The 20,286-nt window shown below is 38.0% G+C and overlaps 1 protein-coding gene across 10 annotated transcripts in view; it reads right to left on the reverse strand.

Moving 5' to 3' along the window:
- FRYL (FRY like transcription coactivator) overlaps positions 1-20,286 on the reverse strand; it is a 232,292-nt gene that overhangs the window by 74,377 nt on the left and 137,629 nt on the right. For all 10 annotated transcript variants that reach the window (XM_023764804.1, XM_023764802.1, XM_023764805.1 and 7 more), the window contains 13 exons: positions 18,776-18,879; positions 18,241-18,349; positions 16,476-16,562; positions 15,585-15,756; positions 14,722-14,854; positions 12,251-12,358; positions 9,584-9,821; positions 8,523-8,708; positions 7,959-8,045; positions 5,309-5,577; positions 4,321-4,516; positions 3,386-3,510; positions 1,645-1,702 (listed from right to left, as the gene is read on the reverse strand). In XM_023764804.1, coding sequence (XP_023620572.1) covers positions 1,645-1,702; positions 3,386-3,510; positions 4,321-4,516; positions 5,309-5,577; positions 7,959-8,045; positions 8,523-8,708; positions 9,584-9,821; positions 12,251-12,358; positions 14,722-14,854; positions 15,585-15,756; positions 16,476-16,562; positions 18,241-18,349; positions 18,776-18,879 — 1,872 coding nt within the window. The remainder of the gene's footprint in view (positions 1-1,644; positions 1,703-3,385; positions 3,511-4,320; positions 4,517-5,308; positions 5,578-7,958; positions 8,046-8,522; positions 8,709-9,583; positions 9,822-12,250; positions 12,359-14,721; positions 14,855-15,584; positions 15,757-16,475; positions 16,563-18,240; positions 18,350-18,775; positions 18,880-20,286) is intronic.

A 20,286-nucleotide genomic window follows, 5' to 3' on the forward strand; every position in this document is an offset into this window, starting at 1 on the left:
ACGTTTTCATAAAAATTTTGTAGCTTAATTTTTACAATATCCTGTTATACATAATTATTAATAACAAACTACAACGTTCGCTAGTGACTGATTACTATAATCGTGTTGCATTCATTTCCCTTATGCGCCTTACGTGCAGGCGCACCATTTCTCTCCCCTAATACCAGCAGCGAATATTTTAGCAGCCGATTGCCACATCATTAGTCTTGGACTGATTTGTTTGGTGTGTGTAACAGGAAATATTTCGCTTTCGGAGAACAAGAAAAATAGGTTTATTTGCATTATGCTTATTAATTTGTGCAGTTATTCAGTGTCTGGTAAGTTAATGCTCAAGAAAAAATATTAATTTTTATTAAAATGTTCTATTATTTTATGTTAACAATTACTCATTTATTTCAGCCCTTTGTATTCAGCATGTCTCTATCAAAATAAACCTACGTTTCTATGAAAATTGAAGCTTTTGTTTTTTTGCGGCCCCCATAAACTTAAACCTTGTTTATTTGGCCCGTGTCAGCCTTTGAGTTTGACATGCTTGCTCTACAGGGCTGGATGCTGTTTTAAAGTCTCTAGCAGAGTAGCTCTTCTCACCATCTTCCTCTCTTGTTTAAATTCCTCTGTGACTCTCCAATGTTAATAACACGGATACTCAGTGCTCTACACCAGACTCAACTAAGATACTTAAGAAACAGTTTCTGGGCTCCACTCTAGAAATGCTCCTTCAATAGGCCCAGAAACCTGTATTTTCAGCAGGCTCTCCAGGCATTTCTCAGATGCCAGTGTCCTATGGGGACCACTGGTCATCCGAATACAGCTGAACCAGGAGTCCCCCCTGTCTTCCTCTCCAGCATAATCAGTCCCTTTCCCCCTTATATAATGACACAAAAGAACCTGCAATGGCCAGATTCTTTTATGAAGTTTGGAAATGTTGTTCCTCTGCCTGGAATGTCTTTCCCTTGCTTGTCCACTGGGGAACATACTTCAAAATTCACCTCAAAGTATCAGTGCTTCATCCAAAATGCCTTCCCTTCCTCCACAGGCAGGGCCGAAGGCTTTCTTCTCCGTAGCTGTATGGCCCCTTATCTATGGCTTTATCCCAGAGTGCAACATATTGTTACAATTATGGTTCACACGTGTCTGTTCCACTGGACCTATGGTTTCTGTAAGTGGCTCAGAACCTGACACACATCTTTATATTTGGGGATCCAGGCCAGGGATTGGCAAAATATGACACTCAGGCCAAATTTGGCCTGTTGCTGTAAATAAAGTTTTATTAGAATATGGCCACACCCGCTTGTTTAGTAGTCTATGCAGCAAAACTGAGTAGTTGCAACAGTGACAGTGTGGCCAGAAAAGCTGAAAATATTTACTATCTGGCTCTTTACAACAAAGGTTTGCTGACCCCGCTCTAGACTCCAACTGTCCTCACTTCAGCTAGAGGAATTTGTTTCTGCATAAGATCTCCTGTGTGGGAAGAAAGAGGTCTGTATATTAAAAAAAAAAAAAAAAAAAAGGTTGAAAACTACAGTAGCCAATCTTTTATTTATTTACTTCTGAATTTCTAACTTTGGTATAATGTGTAAAATACAGAAGACAAATAAGTGTTTGCCAAACAAATATTTAATAATAGAAAACTACACATTTTACCTCTGGCCTTCTTTCGAGTGCTTCTTTAATTATGGGATGCAATTCCTCTATCAGTTCCCTAGAAGAAAAATGATATACATTCTTTCAATTAATAGCTGAACAGATATAACCTGATGTGCAAATATGTAAATATTAATATATTGAGGTAAATAGACCACAGTTAACCCTAATCCTACTGTTTAAAACACAATTTTTATTGTTTTGGTTATAAAACAAATCTGTATATTGTAGAATGTTAGAAAAGCAGAAAAAATGGTATAGGCCACTTATCTGAATTTATAGAAGTAAGTACTGTCAACATTTCTGTTCAATCATTTTGCAGCCCACATACATCTCACATAGTTGAAACCCTATCATATATATGATGGTATCCTTTTTTTTCTTTACTTAGTACTAGCATAAGGACTTTTATATGCAATTAATCAATTCACAGTATTCTATTATAGGGTGGAAATCATACTTTTCCTTAACATTCCATATATTACTGATGCATTAAATTTGATATAATTTTTGTTATTATAAATACTGCCTCAGTAAACATCTTTGTACATTAACCTTTGCCTTTATTTCTGATTATTTCCATAGAATTAATTCTTACAAATGGAATTAATGGGTCAAATGGTATAAACTTCATGAACATGATAATTTTATCTTTACTTATGTTCTGATTTAAAATGAAAAATGTGGTTGTTATAGAAGATTGGGGAAACAGAAAAAGCAGCAGAAGAAAATGAAACCCATCCACAATTTTATCATCTATAGCAGGGGTCCTCAAACTACGGCCCGCGGGCCACATGCAAATACAAATATTGTATTTGTTCCCGTTTTGTTTTTTTACTTCAAAATAAGATATGTGCAGTGTGCATAGGAATTTGTTCATAGTTTTTTTTAAAACTATAGTCCGGCCCTCCAGCGGTCTGAGGGACAGTGAACTGGTCCCCTGTTTAAAAAGTTTGAGGACCCCTGATCTATAGAAACTACCACAGACAAAGTATTTGCCTCAGAACTGTTTCAATTTATGGGATTTTGATTTTTAAGAAGCTGAGATAATTTTTGTATCCCATTTTTTGCTACTAGCACCACTTGTCATAAAATAATCTTAAAAAATTTCCTTTTTAATGAATGCTATTCCCGCACCTCACATATTACAATTTAGTCTCTATTGTGCATATCATCTTGGAGGCAAAACATCAAATACTACCTCATATCAATGGAGGATAATCTCAAAACAATAAATCCAAAGCCTAGAAGGCAATAACAAAGCAGAACTTTGGGCAAAAATGATGGATTTGCTTCATTTATATAAAAAAAAATCAAGAATTATGTAAAATATGTGTGTCAATATTACTTTTAAAAATAATTCAATTATCTTAAGAGGGGGGAAAAAACTATAGTTTTAACCAATAGAATGAGATTATAAGTTAGTAGAATCACTGTGTAAATAAATTCGGTAGGAATGTTAAGATTTAAACACCATTTTATTTCCGGAACATATTTATACATAGTAAATATTTGATTTTCATAATCATTCTGTGAAGACAGTAAGGTAAAATCTTATTTCCTCAATCAAAATGGGGAAGTAAAGGCTCAAATAAATTAAGTGACTTGTTAAATGTTACATGGCCAGTTAACCAGTAAAAGGACTGATAAGTGGCTCTCCCGATAAGTACTCCACTGCCCCCTCTCTCCCTGCAGCCACATTTACATTTAGTGCATGGAGAAAACATATACAGATAATTACCTAAAAGCTCCTGGGTTGGTCCTGCCAAGGCCTAGAACAAGGGACTCTGTGATTTCCATGCTCTCAGAGCGCATCATTGGAACTATGTGCTTAAACAAGGATGAAGGGGATGGGATTCCAATAATCTGGAAAAAAAAAAAAGTATTTATAGCACCTGCTAATGATAGTACATCCAACTAAATAATTTCACATTTCAACACTATTTGGCCAAGGACAATGGATAAGTAAAGTTTCAGAATGAATGGGGCTTCAAAATTCACCTGTGGTGCACATACCTAAACATCTACACACTTTACGCAACGATTCACTGCAGGTTCATTATCGGAACTGGGCTTTGTGGGTCTCTCAGGGTCTCACCATCAGATAACAGGCTGACTCCCTCCCTCACATAGCCTGTGTTTTTTGTTCCAAAAATGAGTGGAACAAAATTATTTCTAAAAGAGCCATTGGTGTTGAAGTGGGCCCCCAAGTGTTACGTTTTCTCAATTTCCTCAGCCACCTCGTAATATTTTTTGTCATATCATGAAGACTAGATAACTGTTCTTGTCAAGTGTCACTTATATCACTACATAATTTAGGGAAATTAAAAATATATTTAATCATTTAAATCATTCCTTTCGGATACTAAGAAGTGTGAAAACTATAGAAAATGAAAGGAAAACAGGGATGAGAACGACTTTAAAAATATCCATTCTGATGAATTTAATGAGTATGGCACTTTTTTCCGTGAAGAAAAACTACATTTAGTTTTTTATTCCAACTAGGACTCCATAAAAGCAGTATTGGGATTTCTTGAACTCTTTTTTTTTTTTTTAAATTATCAGTGCAAGTAACAAATACACTTTTTCAACCAACTTAGTTTATGGTCCTGGAAAAGAAAGTTTGACACATGACTTCTGTGGCACCTGGTGCATGGGCGGGCCTGGCAAGCTTACTTTGGAGTCGATGCTATAGCCGCTGTCGGGGGTGGACGCCAGCGTCTCGGGAGGAGAGCACCTCACGGACCCTGCAGACGGAGACGCTGACGTGGACGTGGCTGCGCTGCAGCACAGGAGCAGGTAATTTCTCCACAGGCCGACGTACGAGTCACTGCTTGTGGTCATATTCACTTTCTTAGCATTGATGGGGCTACTGAGGAAAAAAACAAAACAAACAAACAAAAATAAAACAGATAAATAACACAACATTTTTTGAAATTTTTTAAGAAAACTAATGCTAGGGGCAATGAAGGTGAGTAAAGCACATCTACAAGTTCATTAATTCATCCACACTGTCTTAGCATGTTAGAGAATGTTCAGAGCACCTGTGACAGCAGCAAAACAAAAACCTGCAACACCCATTAACAACGTGTTTGCTGGAGGAGATACACCATAAAGAAACAAACAAAACGTCAGGCCCTCGCTGGTTTGGCTCAGTGGATAGAGCGTCGGCCTGCAGATCAATGGGTCCTGGGTTCGATTCTGGTCAAGAGCACGTACCTTGGTTGCAGGCCCCAACCCACCTGGGCCCTGGTCAGGGTGCATGCAGGAGGCAACCAATCGATGTGTTTCTCTCATCGATGTTTCTCTCGGTCTTTCCCTCTCCCTCCCACTCTCTCTAAAAATCAATGGAAAAATATCCTCAGGTGAGATTTAAGAAATGAAACAAAACAAAAAACAATGTCAGATGGTGCTAAGTTTAATGTCGAAATATAGAGCAAATGGTGAGATAGAAGTGGTGGTAGAAGAGGGACTAATAATTTAAAATATGGTAACTAGGGGAGACTTGAATAAGGTAGGGTCATAAATGTTACACAAGGTGAAAAGTGTCGATCATCATTAAAACAAACAAAAAAACAAAACACCCAATACACAATACCTGAGAATCTACATAGGTACATAATTAGCATAAATATACAGAAATACCAAAAACATATACACTTACTTTATATCAACCTGCGGGGACAACAACTGAAGTCTTGTGTATGCAAACATCCAAGCATAGCTCACAGCTGTAGAGCAGTGTTTGGGAAGGTTTTCTTGCTTTAAAAAACTGGAGAGACTTATAATCCATGGGTCTTGGCCTTGGGTCACGTGTGCAAATATCCATATGTGTGATGGACTAATCACATCAAACTGGTGGCTGATAGGAGAAGAATTCCATTCTGCTAATGTTTGTAAATCTATCGAGCTAGGGCAATACAGCAAAGTAGTCTAGGGAGAGAGAAAACGTTGATTACTGCACACTTCATGACTGAAGTTCTGCCACAGGAACTGCTTTCAACTACAAGTGGCCTGCTGCTAGTTTCAAGAACAGAGGTTCCAAAGCAGGTTAATATGAGCTCCAAGATGGGTATAAGAGAGTAGTGAATTCCTGAAACTGGACTTAAGGGTTTGTGTGCATGTGCCTACATGTGTTTGTCTGGGAGAGAGATTCCATAGATTTCATTATTCTCGAAAGAATCTATAAAACCAAAAGGCTGAGGACCACTACTTACATAATTCATATATGACTATGCAATTTTTGTGGGTGCACTGCAGCAGCTAGAGAGCCCCAAAACAAACTGTTAACTTTCATGCGGACGTGCTCTACAGATTAAGTGGAACAGACTGGGAAATGGGCTCCTCTCCAGAGGTGTATATCCTATCTAATAAAAGAGTAATATGCAAATTGACCATCACTCCAACACAAAGATGGCTGCCCCCATGTGGACACAACATGGCGGCCACAGATGGCTGGCAGGGGAGGGCAGTTGTGGGGAACCAGGCCTGCAGTGGAGGGCAGTTGTGGGGAACCAGGCCTGCAGGGGAGGGCAGTTGAGGGGAACCAGGCCTGCAGGGGAGGGCAGTTGTGGGGAACCAGGCCTGCAGTGGAGGGCAGTTGTGGGGAACCAGGCCAGCAGGGGAGGGCAGTTGAGGGGAACCAGGCCTGCAGGGGAGGGCAGTTGAGGGGAACCAGGCCTGCAGGGGAGGGCAGTTAGGAGTGACTGGGCCGGCAGGGGAGGGCAGTTGGGGGGGACCGGGCCTGCAGGGGAGGGCAGTTAGGGATGACTGGGCCGGCAGGGGAGGGCAGTTAGGGGTGACCAGGCCAGCAGGGGAGGGCAGTTGGGGGCAATCGGGCTGGCAGGGGAGCAGTTAGGCATTGATCAGGCTGGCAGGGGGTGATCAGGCTGACAGGCAGGTGAGCGTTTGGGAACCAGCAGTCCCGGATTGTAAGAGGGATCTCCGACTGCCCGTTTAGGCCTGATCCCATCGGGGTCCCAGATTGGAGAGGGTGAATTTCGTGCACCGGGCCTCTAGTTCATAAATATTTGCTCAGTAATATTCTGGGATCTTATACTGAAGAGAAGGATTTACCTTCAGAACAAATTATATGTCATTCAAACAAAAATGGAGCCTTAAGCTGAACAGAGACTCAATTTACTCCATCATTCAACTGATATTTATAAAGCACCCACTAAGAGCCAGGCACTGCGTTAGGCACTAAAAGAGAGCCATCCACTACTCTTTTTGTCAGCATAATTCAGGTTAATCATCTAAAACAGAATTCTTGAAACTGTACAGATTTATAACCATCTCTTATATTTATGAAGTTTTCTTATTATCTCCTTTGGTTACACATAATCCGTGAGTTGTAAAAACCAAGTGTTACGCAGAAAGCACATAAACCTCTGGTCGGTTCATGCATTCCAAAACAGGAATAAAAAGAATGTCAGGTAGTAAAGTCTGATAGTTACTCTTACATCAATCTTGAAATCTTAATATATGACTTTTTTAAAAAATTCAAAGTCAACTAAGCAAGTCTGCACACGTTTTCTTAGTAATGTAAAAAATACAGTTTTTTCTTCATTTTAATGAGTCAAATTATAGTATGACTAGCATAAAATACTACACTGCATTTAAACTTATATGGCAAAGTAAACAAATACATTTATTGAAGATAGAGTGCAATTTTTTGCTACAAATTTCAACAAAATTTTCCATAGTAATTTAACCAGTATATATATAAAGTATTATATGCCATAATAAATAGCAACAAAAAAAAAAATAGTTAACAGTAACGTTAGGTTTAAGAGGAACTTCTTAGATCAAAAAGACTGGAATTTTACAAAGATAAAATATTTTTATTGCTATGGGGAAGTATACTAACCATAGAAATAAACCACTGCAACTTTTTTTTTTATTGTGTGCCAATTTTTAAAAAGTATTTTTAATTTTTAAAGTACAGTTTTCAAAAATACTTTCTAATGCAGCGGTTCTCAACCTGTGGGTCGCGACCCCTTTGGCGATTGAACGACCCTTTCACAGGGGTCGCCTAAGACCATCCTGCATATCAGATATTTACATTACGATTCATAACAGTAGCAACATTACAGTTATGAAGTAGCAACGAAAATAATTTTATGGTTGGGTCACAACATGAGGAACTGTATTTAAAGGGCCAGAAGGTTGAGAACCACTGTTCTAATGCATTACATTTGTAAAGAAAATTCATGTATATATGTGACTTAGGTTCTAAAACAAGACTGAACAGCATCATTCATTACAATCACTGCACTGCAGTACATTACAGTTACAGAAATCACTACAGTTACCTGATCGGCCCCCGTGAGATGTATGAAGCTCTCAAGAATGGATGGGCTCAGCCTGTCCATCACATCTATGGCTAATTCATCATCGCCCTATAAAAAAGACAACATATGTCTAAAACAATTTAAATATGTTTTTATTGATTTCAGAGAGAGGAAGGGAGAGGGAGAGGGAGGTAGAAGCATCGATAAGAGAGAAACATCAATCGGCTGCCTCCTGCACGCCCGCTCCTGGGGATGGAACAGGAAACCTGGGCATGTGCCCTGATCAGAAATTGAACCATGACCTGCTGGTTCATGGGACGATGATCAACCAACTGAGCCACACCGGCCGGGAGAAATTTAAGAATGTTTAAGAAAAGTAGCCAAATTTAAATAAATATTCACATTCACTTTAGCACTACTGGTTACAAATGGAATTGAGGTGGGTTAGTTAAGACCCTGTCAAAAAGACTTTGTTATGGAGTAAGTTATACTTGCATGATAGTAACAGAAATGTAATAAAGATGGACAGAAGGATAGTTTTTTAGTATTTTCATTAGGGAAGTAAATGAAGCATCTAAATCTTACCTTGGGTATTTCCAAAAGTGCAAATAAAGCCCGTATTTCTCTAAGGACACTGACGGCCAATCTCCTCGTGGCAGGCCGGCTGCTACAGAGAATGACGAGAGCAAACCCTTCGACCACATGGAATACACTGGGATACGGGCTCCTTTCCAGAGGAGGGGGGTGGGAAGCGCCATTAGCTAGACCATGCTTCAAAAAGAAACAGGAGTTAAAAAATGAAGCTTCAAAATGCACTTATAGACATTCTAGTAAAACAACTAAGAGTAAAGTAAGTCATAGAAATTAAGGCTACAAGCCTGTCTCAGCTCAAGCAATTTCAATCATCCTGAATTGATAAACATGTAATAGTGTACATAGCGGAGGAAGAAGCGCTGACTGGTCACTGGCAGTCTAAACAAGCATTCCGTATCTCACCTCGATCATTCAGTGGCTACCTTGTCACCTTGGAGCTGACACTATTAGTCACTCTTGGGCTGACATTTCTACGTGGAGTGTGAGGGGACCGGACTGTATCCTTTGTACTCAGAGCCGAGGCCCAGCAGCGGTTATCACCTGGGAACTTGTTAGAAATGGATTCTCAGGCCCCTGGTGATTTATATGCTCATTAAAGGCTGGGAAGCTGGGTTGGCTTATGATCCACTTCTAAAATTCCAAGGTTCTACGACTTACACATTATCATAAATCAATAATTTGGGCACCTTTCATGGTTAAGAAGGACACAAACTGTATATGAGAAATAGGGACTGGTGCCAAGGACAAAACTATCAAATAACTCAAATGAAAGGCTACCCACGTTTTTTATTGTACCAGCTTTAAATATATTGGAAACAACCTAAATCTGAACTAGAATCGCCTCTACTACCTACGTCCATACAAAACTCACTGTTATCAAAGGAAGAAGGTTAGACACGAAAGATGATATATTCAAGATATGAACTACAGGAAAACTCAGTTTCAGGGATTATAAACACTTTGAAAATGAATAAAGTGAATAAAACATTTAGGGTTTGATACATTAACACCACTGATCACATTCCAAGGGACCACACAAAAGAATACGATACCTGTGAGTCCTGGTTTTTGTTATGCATTTGAGTTGCCTGTTTCCACTGGTTTATTAATTGTACCAACATCTTTACAGCATTATCAAGAAGTGTGGGATGGACGTCAGTCACTTCACGGACAACGAAATAGACAAATCCCGAAAGCACGTCCTCCCGCCAATCTGGAAAATCGAGCACGAGAGCCTGCAGGGTATTGAACGCGAGAGCACGCAGCTCTTCATCCATGTGAACCGTGAGCCTGCCGGGAACAAAGGTCCGTCAGCAAACCCCCAACCTTCCAAGGCGTTTTATCACCTGCATCTTAAAACTAAGAACTTGGTGAACATGGCCTCTTAACTGGTTTGCACCAAGTATGAAGATAGAAACCAACGTTCACTTTTTGTGTTATATCCATTCCTATGCTGGTCTATATTCACTTGTTTAAATTCACATATCAACCTACTAATACTAGCTGGTATTTTTACTGTAACTCAGAATAATGTTGATCATAATGCAAATGCCATACTTAGGGAAATACAGATTGCCATATCAGCATTATATTTAAAAATCCTTTAATTCTTAAAATACAATGTTATCCTCTAATCAATCAATAATTAAATGCAATCATATAATGTCTTAGTGCCATCTCACATTTATTCAGTCCTTTACTATCACTGGGAAGAACATGATTTACCTCTATCATTCCTTTCATGCTGCTGAGGTTATTGTTAAATATAAGATGGCTAGTTGTAAGAAAGGAAATAGAACAAAAAAAGATGGAATCAATTTAACAGAAATATTTGTTGAAGGTGAGAATGAGCATACATTTAGTAGTAACCTCATAAATGTAGTATACCTGGAAAAATAAAACATTCTCAAACTAACACCTAAAGACAGTGTTAAGGCTAAACAAATCAGAGGAGAGGCTATATAAAATTGCCTTTTAAAGACATCAAAACCATATGGGGACATGAACATGATGAAGTTAAAGGATTATAACAGAACATAAAGAGAATGATTAGGAAAACACACACAGAAAAGATGGCTGCAGTACATAACATCATATGAGTATGTTTCTGATCTGGGCCTGAGGAGGATTGTTTAGAGACTGACCATCAAGACAAAAGCATCAGAATTAGAAACAGCTTGAATGAAAAAGAAAAGCAGGTGACATTTAAAAATATGCCCCAATGACATGCTTGGGAAGCGGGATGCTGGCGTTACCCTCAGTGACAGAGGAGGAAAGCTGGGTGGTTTCGGTGAACGGAGGCAACAGCCTTCACCCTGCTGAACCAGGCCTGGCCTTCACTAAGCCAGCCCTCAGTGACAATGAGACTGAAGGGGAAAAGCACCACAGCGAGACCGACGTGGAAGTCAGCCCTGGGCAGCAGCAGTGGCGGCAGCTCATCAGAAGTGTCACACAGGGCCAGCTTAAGGGTCTCGAGCCCGGTGCTGTGTCTGATAGTGGCACCCAGGGAGGTAACTGTGGGAGAGGAGAGTGACTGACTATATGATGCCGACTTTAAAGGTTATTTCAACATCCCTTAATCCACGAATGTGTACATGTCATCTGACACCTACCTCAGTAACTCAGGGTATAGATGCATGAGGAGAGCAGCAATGCAGCCTGGCTAATTTAAGGCAGGGGACGTCATGCACTTGCCTGGGAGCCAGCATACAGGCCTACACATTTACCATGCATCTTTGATTTGTTGGACTGCTTGCTTCATTTATAAGTACACAAGATCTGGACATCACAATTGCAAATAAGAGGAATAGGGGACAAAATAGACCAGATCCTAGAAGCTTTCTTTCTGCTGAAGTAAATTAATCAGTAAGTAAACGTCATAGGGGAAAAAGCAAAGGAAATAGGAAAGCAAACTGTCATTCATTGCTCAGACATTTGCTCCTGCACTAGATGCCGCATCGCTGCCGATTATAGAAGCACTTTCATTCTGGTGGGCGCCCACTGGGACACTCAGCTCTCTCTTTACAGGCTGGCTTCAGCTGCTTCTGAGCTACGAAGGCAGAGACAAGCGGTTGTAACAGAGATCACAAGATCTGCAAACCCTAAAAGATTCACGATCGAACCCCTCATCTAGGGAATTCTCAGCTACATCAACAAAGCAGGTTTTCAACAGGCCACCACCTCAACTTAGAATTAGTTCTGAAAGATAATATGTAAGTTTGGTTCACGTTATTTGCTTATTTTTTAGATCTATGCCATGCTAACAGAGCAAAGGGAAAACAAAACTTCAACCCTGTGGGCAATGCAATAGAAGAAACAAGTGAAAATGAGACTTGGCCACCACCCTGGGTGCCAAAGAAATGATGGTAGGAGTTAACAAAAAATTAGTTGCCTAATCCGTATCATCATACACGCATAACACCCATGTTAAGGGATAACGTGTTTTATAAATCCCAGGAAATACTGCCAGATAGAAAGTGAGGGAGTTGAAAAATGGGCTTTGTAAGGGAATATAAAAGAACTTTAAAAGTTAAACACGAATGGGGAGAACATGTTTAACAAAACATGAAAGACAAAGTGGGAGTTTAGAAAGTAAATCAAACAAAGGATTAAATGTCTATATCATTAGCTTTTAGTGATAATAGTAACAGGGCTGATTTGAGATTTAAAGGGATCAAAAGAGATACAAGTCAGCATAGCAAACAGTGACTCTCCTTTACCTTGCTAACAGTTCGATGAGGTCAGTTCTGCTCATACCGTCAGGAATCAATCTTGGAATAGCAGCAATACAAGTTCTAAACAAATCAATTTTGGGTTTTCTTTCCCCCCTGAAAAATATGTCACAACAGGACTTAAGTATATTACATATGCTGGGAAATGGAAGCAAAGTTGGAAAAATAATTACAGAAAACAGGAGCCCACCCCAGAAAGTTTAATATAAAAAAGAGCACACATACATTCAGTAAATAATTATTAGTTTATAAATGAACAAAAGAATACAGAGATAATTCTAGGAAAAACACAGTAAACAGAAAAGCTTTTCAGTAATTGTAAAATAAGCATAGGAACGATTCGGTTTAAATAATGAATATACATTACACTGTTTTTAATACAATTATTTCAAATTAATAAATTTTAATTAAATATAATTTAACTAATATTGAATCTTTAGTAAATAACTATCATACAATAATACTGATATTAAATAATCAGACATTGGTTATGTGGGAGCCTACAAAATTAACAAAAATTTTTTATTTAATATACTTTACTAACAAGATTCTTAGAAAACAGACTTTCTCATATACCACTGTTGCTATGGTTTGTTCTTGTCTTTTTTACTTCAGCGCGCACACACACACACACACACACACACACTTAAAATTTTTTTTTTAAATATATTTTTTATTGATTTTTTTTTTACAGAAAGGAAGGGAGAGGGATAGAGAGTTAGAAACATCAATGAGAGAGAAACATCGATAAGCTGCCTCTTGCACACCCCCTACTGGGGATGTGCCCGCAACCAAGGTACATGCCCTTGACTGGAATTGAACCTGGGACCCTTCAGTCCACAGGCTGATGCTCTATCCACTGAGCCAAACCGGTTAGGGCCACACTTAAAATTTTTATGTAATAAAATGTGTTCATTTTTGAAATTCATCTGGTTCCTTCAGAGGCTTGATACAATTTAAATCTACTGTATTTACTTCTAGTTACTCAATGATTTTATTTATTTTAAATATCTAACATCTTAATATACTGGTTTTTATTTTGGTCTATATTTCAAGGTGAGGCTTTTAGTTAACTTATCTAAATAAGCTCTTCAGTTGGCCTAGAAAATAATTCTTATGTATAAAGGAATTTGGATGATTTAAATATTTTAGGCCCATATTTGTTATAGTGGCAATGGATTTGCTACTGACTTTCAGAGTTTTTATATAGTCAGTTGTCTCTTTCCATGGTTCCAATATGCATGAGCTTTGGGAACCACAATTTAGTTAAATACCACCAGTCCCAGCATGGTTCAGTCTTCAGTTCCCACACGTTAACTGTAAGTAATTGCATAAAAAAGTTTCCCTGTTAACTCTTCAGTCCTCCGATCATGACGTACTTAACAGATGAGCATCTTAATCAGTGACAAATCATGTCACTTTTTTTCAAATTCTGTCATGATTAGTCACTGCCCGTCTGTTATTTGGTTCACACACAGACAGCAAAGCGTGTAGTTGTGCTGCTTACTTGTCTCCAGTGATAGATTCAGGTGGCATTTCACAAAAATCAATACTCAAAAGAGGAAACTCGCCAACAAAGATTAAAGTGGAGCAAAGGAAGGAAAGGCACTGTTGTCAGAAGCGAACACTGGTGGAGTCGCAGAAGGAACGGCTGACTGGGGGATGCTGCCATCATTGGGGGCTCGACGTACGCAGCCAGAGGAGCTTGAGGAGGGCAAACGTATCGAGTGGTTGTGATGAAATAACGCAGGAAAAACTTCACATCAGAGAAATTCTGAGATATTATTACACGCTAGTGTATAACTGTATATGAATTAAATTGAGAGATCCAACTTCCAATTTGGTTATCTAAGACCTGGAATGCAGATATTACTATCTGAAAAATGCTGTTCCTTATACAGAATATGTAGATATATCTTAGCCAATGAAGGAAGTTATTGCCATAAACTATATTCTCTTGAGAAGGAAATTTCTAATAAGGAAAAAAGATGCTGGGATGACAAGCAGCGACAAGGCTAGGGTGGGGTGGGCAGGGATGAAGTACGGTTTCAAAAAAACTACTCATACATTCTTCCTCTCTGTACCCCTGGTTCCCAGGAGGTTTTCAGGTTTTCTTTTTTGTTTATCAGGGCCCGGGAAATAAGAGCATTGGTCTGACTTAATAAACCAATCAGTCCGCACACATCTGGGGCAACGAGGATTTACCTATCACTCACAGAATGAGAGTAGAGCTTTGTCACTGACCACAAACTAGACCGAGAATCCAGGACACCTTTTGCTATCTATACTAAAGGACAAAACTTGGCATGTGGAAGGAACCGCTGTATTAATAACCACAGCAGATGGCAATACAGAAGAACTCCGGGAGAGAAAGGAACAAGACAAGTAAGCACGAATCAACCATCTATACTCTTTACAAAAACTGAAATAGCAATGAAAAGAATTAATTTGCTACGTACGTAATCATATCTTCAGGCTCCTTATTAGACATCTGCACACTAGTCATACACATTGGCCTCCCAACTTCTTTGTCCAAATGTCTGAGAATGCTATCTAATGCTTTTCTCACTTGAGGATAGTAAATTGACATTCCTGGTGGGGGAGGAGAAAAACCCTGTTATAAAATGTTAGAAATTAAATAAGGAATAGTTACAATTCCTTTTCTGTAAAAATAAAAGTCTCTTAATCAGAGCAGACTGACAGCTGTCGGGAGGTGGGGTGTGTGTGAAGGGATTGAGCAAAAAAGGAAATAAAAAGAGATAAAAAAACTCACGGATACAGACAACAGTGTGGTGATTGCCAGGGGGAGGGAGGGTTTGGGAGGTGGAGGAGAGTATAGGGGGATAAATGGAGACTCGACTTGGGGTGGTGAACACACAGTACAGTGTACAGATGATGTGTTGTAGAATTGTGCACCTGAAACCTGTATAATTTTGTTAACCAGTGTCACCCCAACAAATTCAATTAAAAAAAAAAAAAGACATTAGCTTATCAATGTTGCAAAAGAAGGCATTTCGACTGTGATATACTCTTCTCCCTGATGATTGGCTTTAGTATATGTAAAAATTATGCACAGAACTAAAATTTGAAGGAAGAATGAAATGCAGTAAATAACGTCACATAAGAAAATAAAGCTTTAAACAGAAGACTTTTAACCTAACAACTTATAGATATAAAAAAAGTATTCATTTTTTTTAATTACTCCATGTACTGGAATAACTATAATAGGTAAATATATATGTTTTAGATTCGATCTAAACTTCTACAAAAGCATATTAAACTGTATCAACAAGCTGTTTTATTTATTTGAGGTAACACTAACCTATGACTTTTGCTTCTTCATCGGTCAAGGTTTTATTGAGAAAAATTTTCTTCACACGAAGAGTGTTTCCTGAAGGAAGAATAATTCCTGTTGTTGGCATTGGTGGCTCTCCATCTTTCTGCTGCAAGCTGTCCGCTATCACCAGGAAGACTCGGAGGCCTATGTTCATTCTCTGTGGAGAAAAAGTTTTCAAAAGTAAAGCAGACTTTCAGCCAATATTTTGTTCATGTTAAAAATCTCTCATGGGATAACACTGGGGTACAGGAAAACTAAGCTTTCTGCTCAACATTTTTTAAGCAATCTAGGCACTGAAGTGTGCTTTAATGTCAAATTCCAGATACCACCCACTCACTTCAGAGGTCAACTGGCTCTCCTCTTTCGCTATAAAGCTTATTTCAAACCTTTTCCATCTGTCCTCAACTCTCCTCCCCCTCCTCCTCTCCCTCTCCTCTCCTGCTTCACAGAAAGAAAAAACCAACTTTCTTCAAACTCTCACTACAACACACACCAGTGCACTTATATCTGCACTTCTTCTTCCTCTCCTTTGCTCTCATTAGAGTTGAGGGGGGACTGGTCTTTCTAGCTTTAGAATGCTGTCTGATCCTAACATTTTTGGGAAATTGTACTATTGATTATCTCTGTTCTTACACATTTAACATTTCCCTTTCAACTGAACATACCGCATTTCTGTTAACTGTACTCAATTATATTTGAAGGTAGGTTATACAACTTGTCCCAGATCACACCTGTAGTAAGAAGTAGAACTTCTAACTATGGGTTTGAGCCTAATCGTTGATTCCAGAAACTGTGTTCTAAGAAAAAACCACTAAAAATAAAAAGTTGAGAATAATGTATTACTCTATAGTTTATTTATTTATTTATTTATTTTACCTCTGGATTAATGGTGAAAGTTTTAGTAGACTTTCCAACACTGAGAAGATCAAATATTATTTCTTTCATTGCAAAATCCAAACGTTCCTAGAAAAAAACACACACAACGAATAAATCCTTCTAACTTGCTACAACTATATGTTAGGTATAATGCTAAGAATTATACATATAATGGCAATGACACAGATCTGTGCCCACAAGAAATTCATAAATCTAGTTGTATACAGAAAAATACTTATGAATTATAGTTTAATGACTGTAACACCTGGAACCAATGTAATACTGAATGTCAACTGTAATTGAAAAATTTTTTTAAATAATAAAAAAAATTATAGATATTTATCAAATGATTTAATACCCAAACCAATGGGTAAAGTTTTAAGTATTCATTCACCAAAATCATATCCAAAATCTAAGTGAAAGAAATATCACTTAGATGAAAGTGTGTCCCGCATTATCCATGCAGCTGGCCTAGTGAGAGATCCGATGAGACAGGAAGAACAGGGCTCCAGGAAGGAAATCTCCAAGGAAAAAGTTAACCAGGAAGATTAACTGATGTTTGAGAGAGTTTTTTAGTTCTGGTGGAGTGTTGGTGTGAAGCGATTAATCCAAGGGTACTGGGGCGGGGAAAAGGAGGAGGAAAGGGATACAACCTAATGGCAATTTTTTCTGAATACTAGAGCTAAAGCACAATTTGCTTTCATTTACCTTATCGACAGATTTATACTTATTTAATTACCATCAGTTCTGTGCTCTAGCAAATAGAAATGTCCTCATTTTATATAAATATTCCTTATTTATTTACTATCAAAATAACTACATTATGGACCATCTAAATTGTCAGATTTTTAGTTCAAAGAGAATGCAATGAGCATTCTGGAATCAAACGTTTTGCTACGTTGAGGAGGTAAGCCTACCTACGCTTCTGCAGGGCTGATGTGATTAAAACCTTCGATGTGATCAATCCGCTAAGAACAAACCTTCCTGTGTGGCAGAGACTGGAGAGCTAAAATGGTATCTGCCAGGACGCCTGGTAACAGTGGGCCTTAGAACGTGGCTTAGACCCTGCCAAGCGGTACGTACACTCATGGGAGCCTTTGGGAACTGGGTAAGGTGAGGAGGAGGTCGGGGGAAGGAACCCGCTTTACTGGTGGGATCATGGCAGCAGCGTGGGTCTAAAACATCTGTGGTGATTTCCTAATTTGGCAACTTTTTGACTGTGGTGGAGGCAGCAGCCTCCTTGTTAGCAATTCTGTAGTTTCCTCTTAATCATTCAGACTATTAGTGTTTCTGTGAACTATTTATATTCCTTAAAAAATCCCTTTGGGTTCAACTAGCTACAGTGGATTCTAGTATCTATACCTAAGGACCTACATTAACACAAATTATGAAAACAATTTTCAAGAAAAAAAAAACACAAAAAAACCCACACACACCCTTTCGAGCTACTCAAGAGGTAATTAGTAAAAGCACCCAGGGTGGGATCATACACCTTCTTGAACCCCCCGAACTTCAGTGCTTCTTCCACCTGTGGCTCTCCTTCCTTCCCCAAGTGTGTACATCCACGACAAACTTATTTTGTCACCAAAAAAAAATCATTAACATCTTTTATATTTATAGCATACATTTATTATTTCCACTGTTCAATAGTAATAAATATTTTATCATGCTTTTAGATGTGTAACAAATTTTCATACTCCAAGTTACTGCAAAGGTTACTCTTGTCACTTACATGGGCACATGTATTAGGAGGTGAAATACTCACCTGAGCAATGAACTGAATAATCTTCACAAATATATTGAGAGGCGTGTCACGAGGAACCACACTACGTGAGCCTTTTGGGAAAAGTGCTGACACTATGCTCATAAGACGACTACAGGGGGGAAAAAATTAGTCATAATGAGATGATGAAATTAACAGAACAGTCGCAAACTATTCTTCCTATTCTTCATAATATGTCAGGAGAATTTATATCCCCCCACAAGGTGTTTGTCATGTTTTTTTTTTTTTTTTTTAATATATTTTATTGATTTTTTACAGAGAGGAAGGGAGAGAGATAGAGAGTTAGAAACATCGATCAGCTGCCTCCTGCACATCTCCTACTGGGGATGTGCCCGCAACCCAGGTACATGCCCTTGACCGGAATCGAACCCGGGACCCTTCAGTCCGCAGGCCGACGCTCTATCCACTGAGCCAAACCGGTTTCGGCAGGTGTTTGTCATGTTAACTAAAATTCCCGTAGTGTGATATGTTTTAGCAATATTTTATTTAAAATACACTTGGAAACAAAGGCACTCACCTTTGAGTTACAGTGTTGCTTTCACATTTTATTCTAATGACATAAACCCACAACAATCTGTACAAAGATTCCAGTGCAACTCGAGACATTTTAGGATCTTTATTCTGTTTAGAACAAAAGAGAATTAAAATAAGTTTATTTAAGTACTTGCAATCATTTAAGAACAGATACATTCTCTGTCAGCAACTAAAAGCCCTCACTCCTCTCTTTTTTGTTCAATCTAAAACAGGTTTAAATATGTAAGCATATGTTTGTATATGGTAAGTATATGTTTGGTGTATGGTAAGTACAGATAGCTCAAAAGTAACCATAAATAAGGAAATCAGAGCCATTCCTTATACACTTAAAACAAAACAATACAATATTAGAATTATAATAATATTTCTAAGAATTTCAAAATTATACACACACATCAACTTACGTGGTTATAAATGGTTCATACAATACTGGCCTAATGATAGAAGGATTACTAATCTTGGCAATAATTCACTGCAACCCATATACAGTTAAAATCTAGAATACCAAATGCTGTTACAGATATTTGCATTTATGAAATAATGCAAAATATTACTGAGTGATTAGCCTAACAAGAGGAAATATATAGACTAGTGGGTTAAGAGCATGGTCTCTCAAGTTAGGAGTGACCAGCCAAACCCCACCCTTGGCTGCTGTTACCTCACTTGGTGCCACAATTTCCTCAGCTCTAAAAACGAGGCAATATGGTGCCTACCTCACAGACTCAGGAAATTATGTGAAAAGCACTTGAAACACTGCCTGGTACATGATAAATGCTCAACAAGGGTCTATACCTTCAATTATTTATTTAGAATCAGAACACTATTTAAATTATTACTCTTTAGAAGCAGAAAAGTCTTCCATTTCAATCACAATTTGATCGACAAACCTTTTCTGCATACCAGCTATTATAAAAAGTAGAGTTCTCCAATGACCAGTCACGTAATGAGATTTCATTGTGAATATTGAAAATGCAGCTAGTCATCAATTTTATTAGGAGAAACTGTATGCATGGTTGTAGGATGCATTTATTGCTATAAGTTAGCATTTATTTAATTTTATTTGAGGAATTTCTTATTATTGAACAATTATTTTATATATAGCAACAGACAAAAGGGAGTTCTTAAATACTAAGTAATTGGCCATTCTATTTTATATTTTAAAATATAGAAAAATGGACATCTAACTACTTATGACTAAAAACTATGCAAAAGATGTAACCACTAGAAAATATACTTTACCACATTTATCTATATGAATATTTGATATAATTAATAATGAAATTATAACATTCTATTACATTTTGAAAATGAAATGTATTTTAATAAACACTGCCTTTATAATTATTCAAAGAGTGCATACATTTTTGGGGACACCCTGTATATGTTACTAATATAATAACCAAGATTTGGGCAGTATTTTCTTTACTATTATATTGATATTGTTTAAAACGTAGATGTCAAATATCAAAATATGAATTCAATTAGTTTTATGTA

Source organism: Myotis lucifugus, unplaced genomic scaffold, assembly GCF_000147115.1.
Source record: "Myotis lucifugus unplaced genomic scaffold, Myoluc2.0 scaffold_349, whole genome shotgun sequence".
Taxonomy (NCBI): Eukaryota; Metazoa; Chordata; class Mammalia; order Chiroptera; family Vespertilionidae; genus Myotis; species Myotis lucifugus.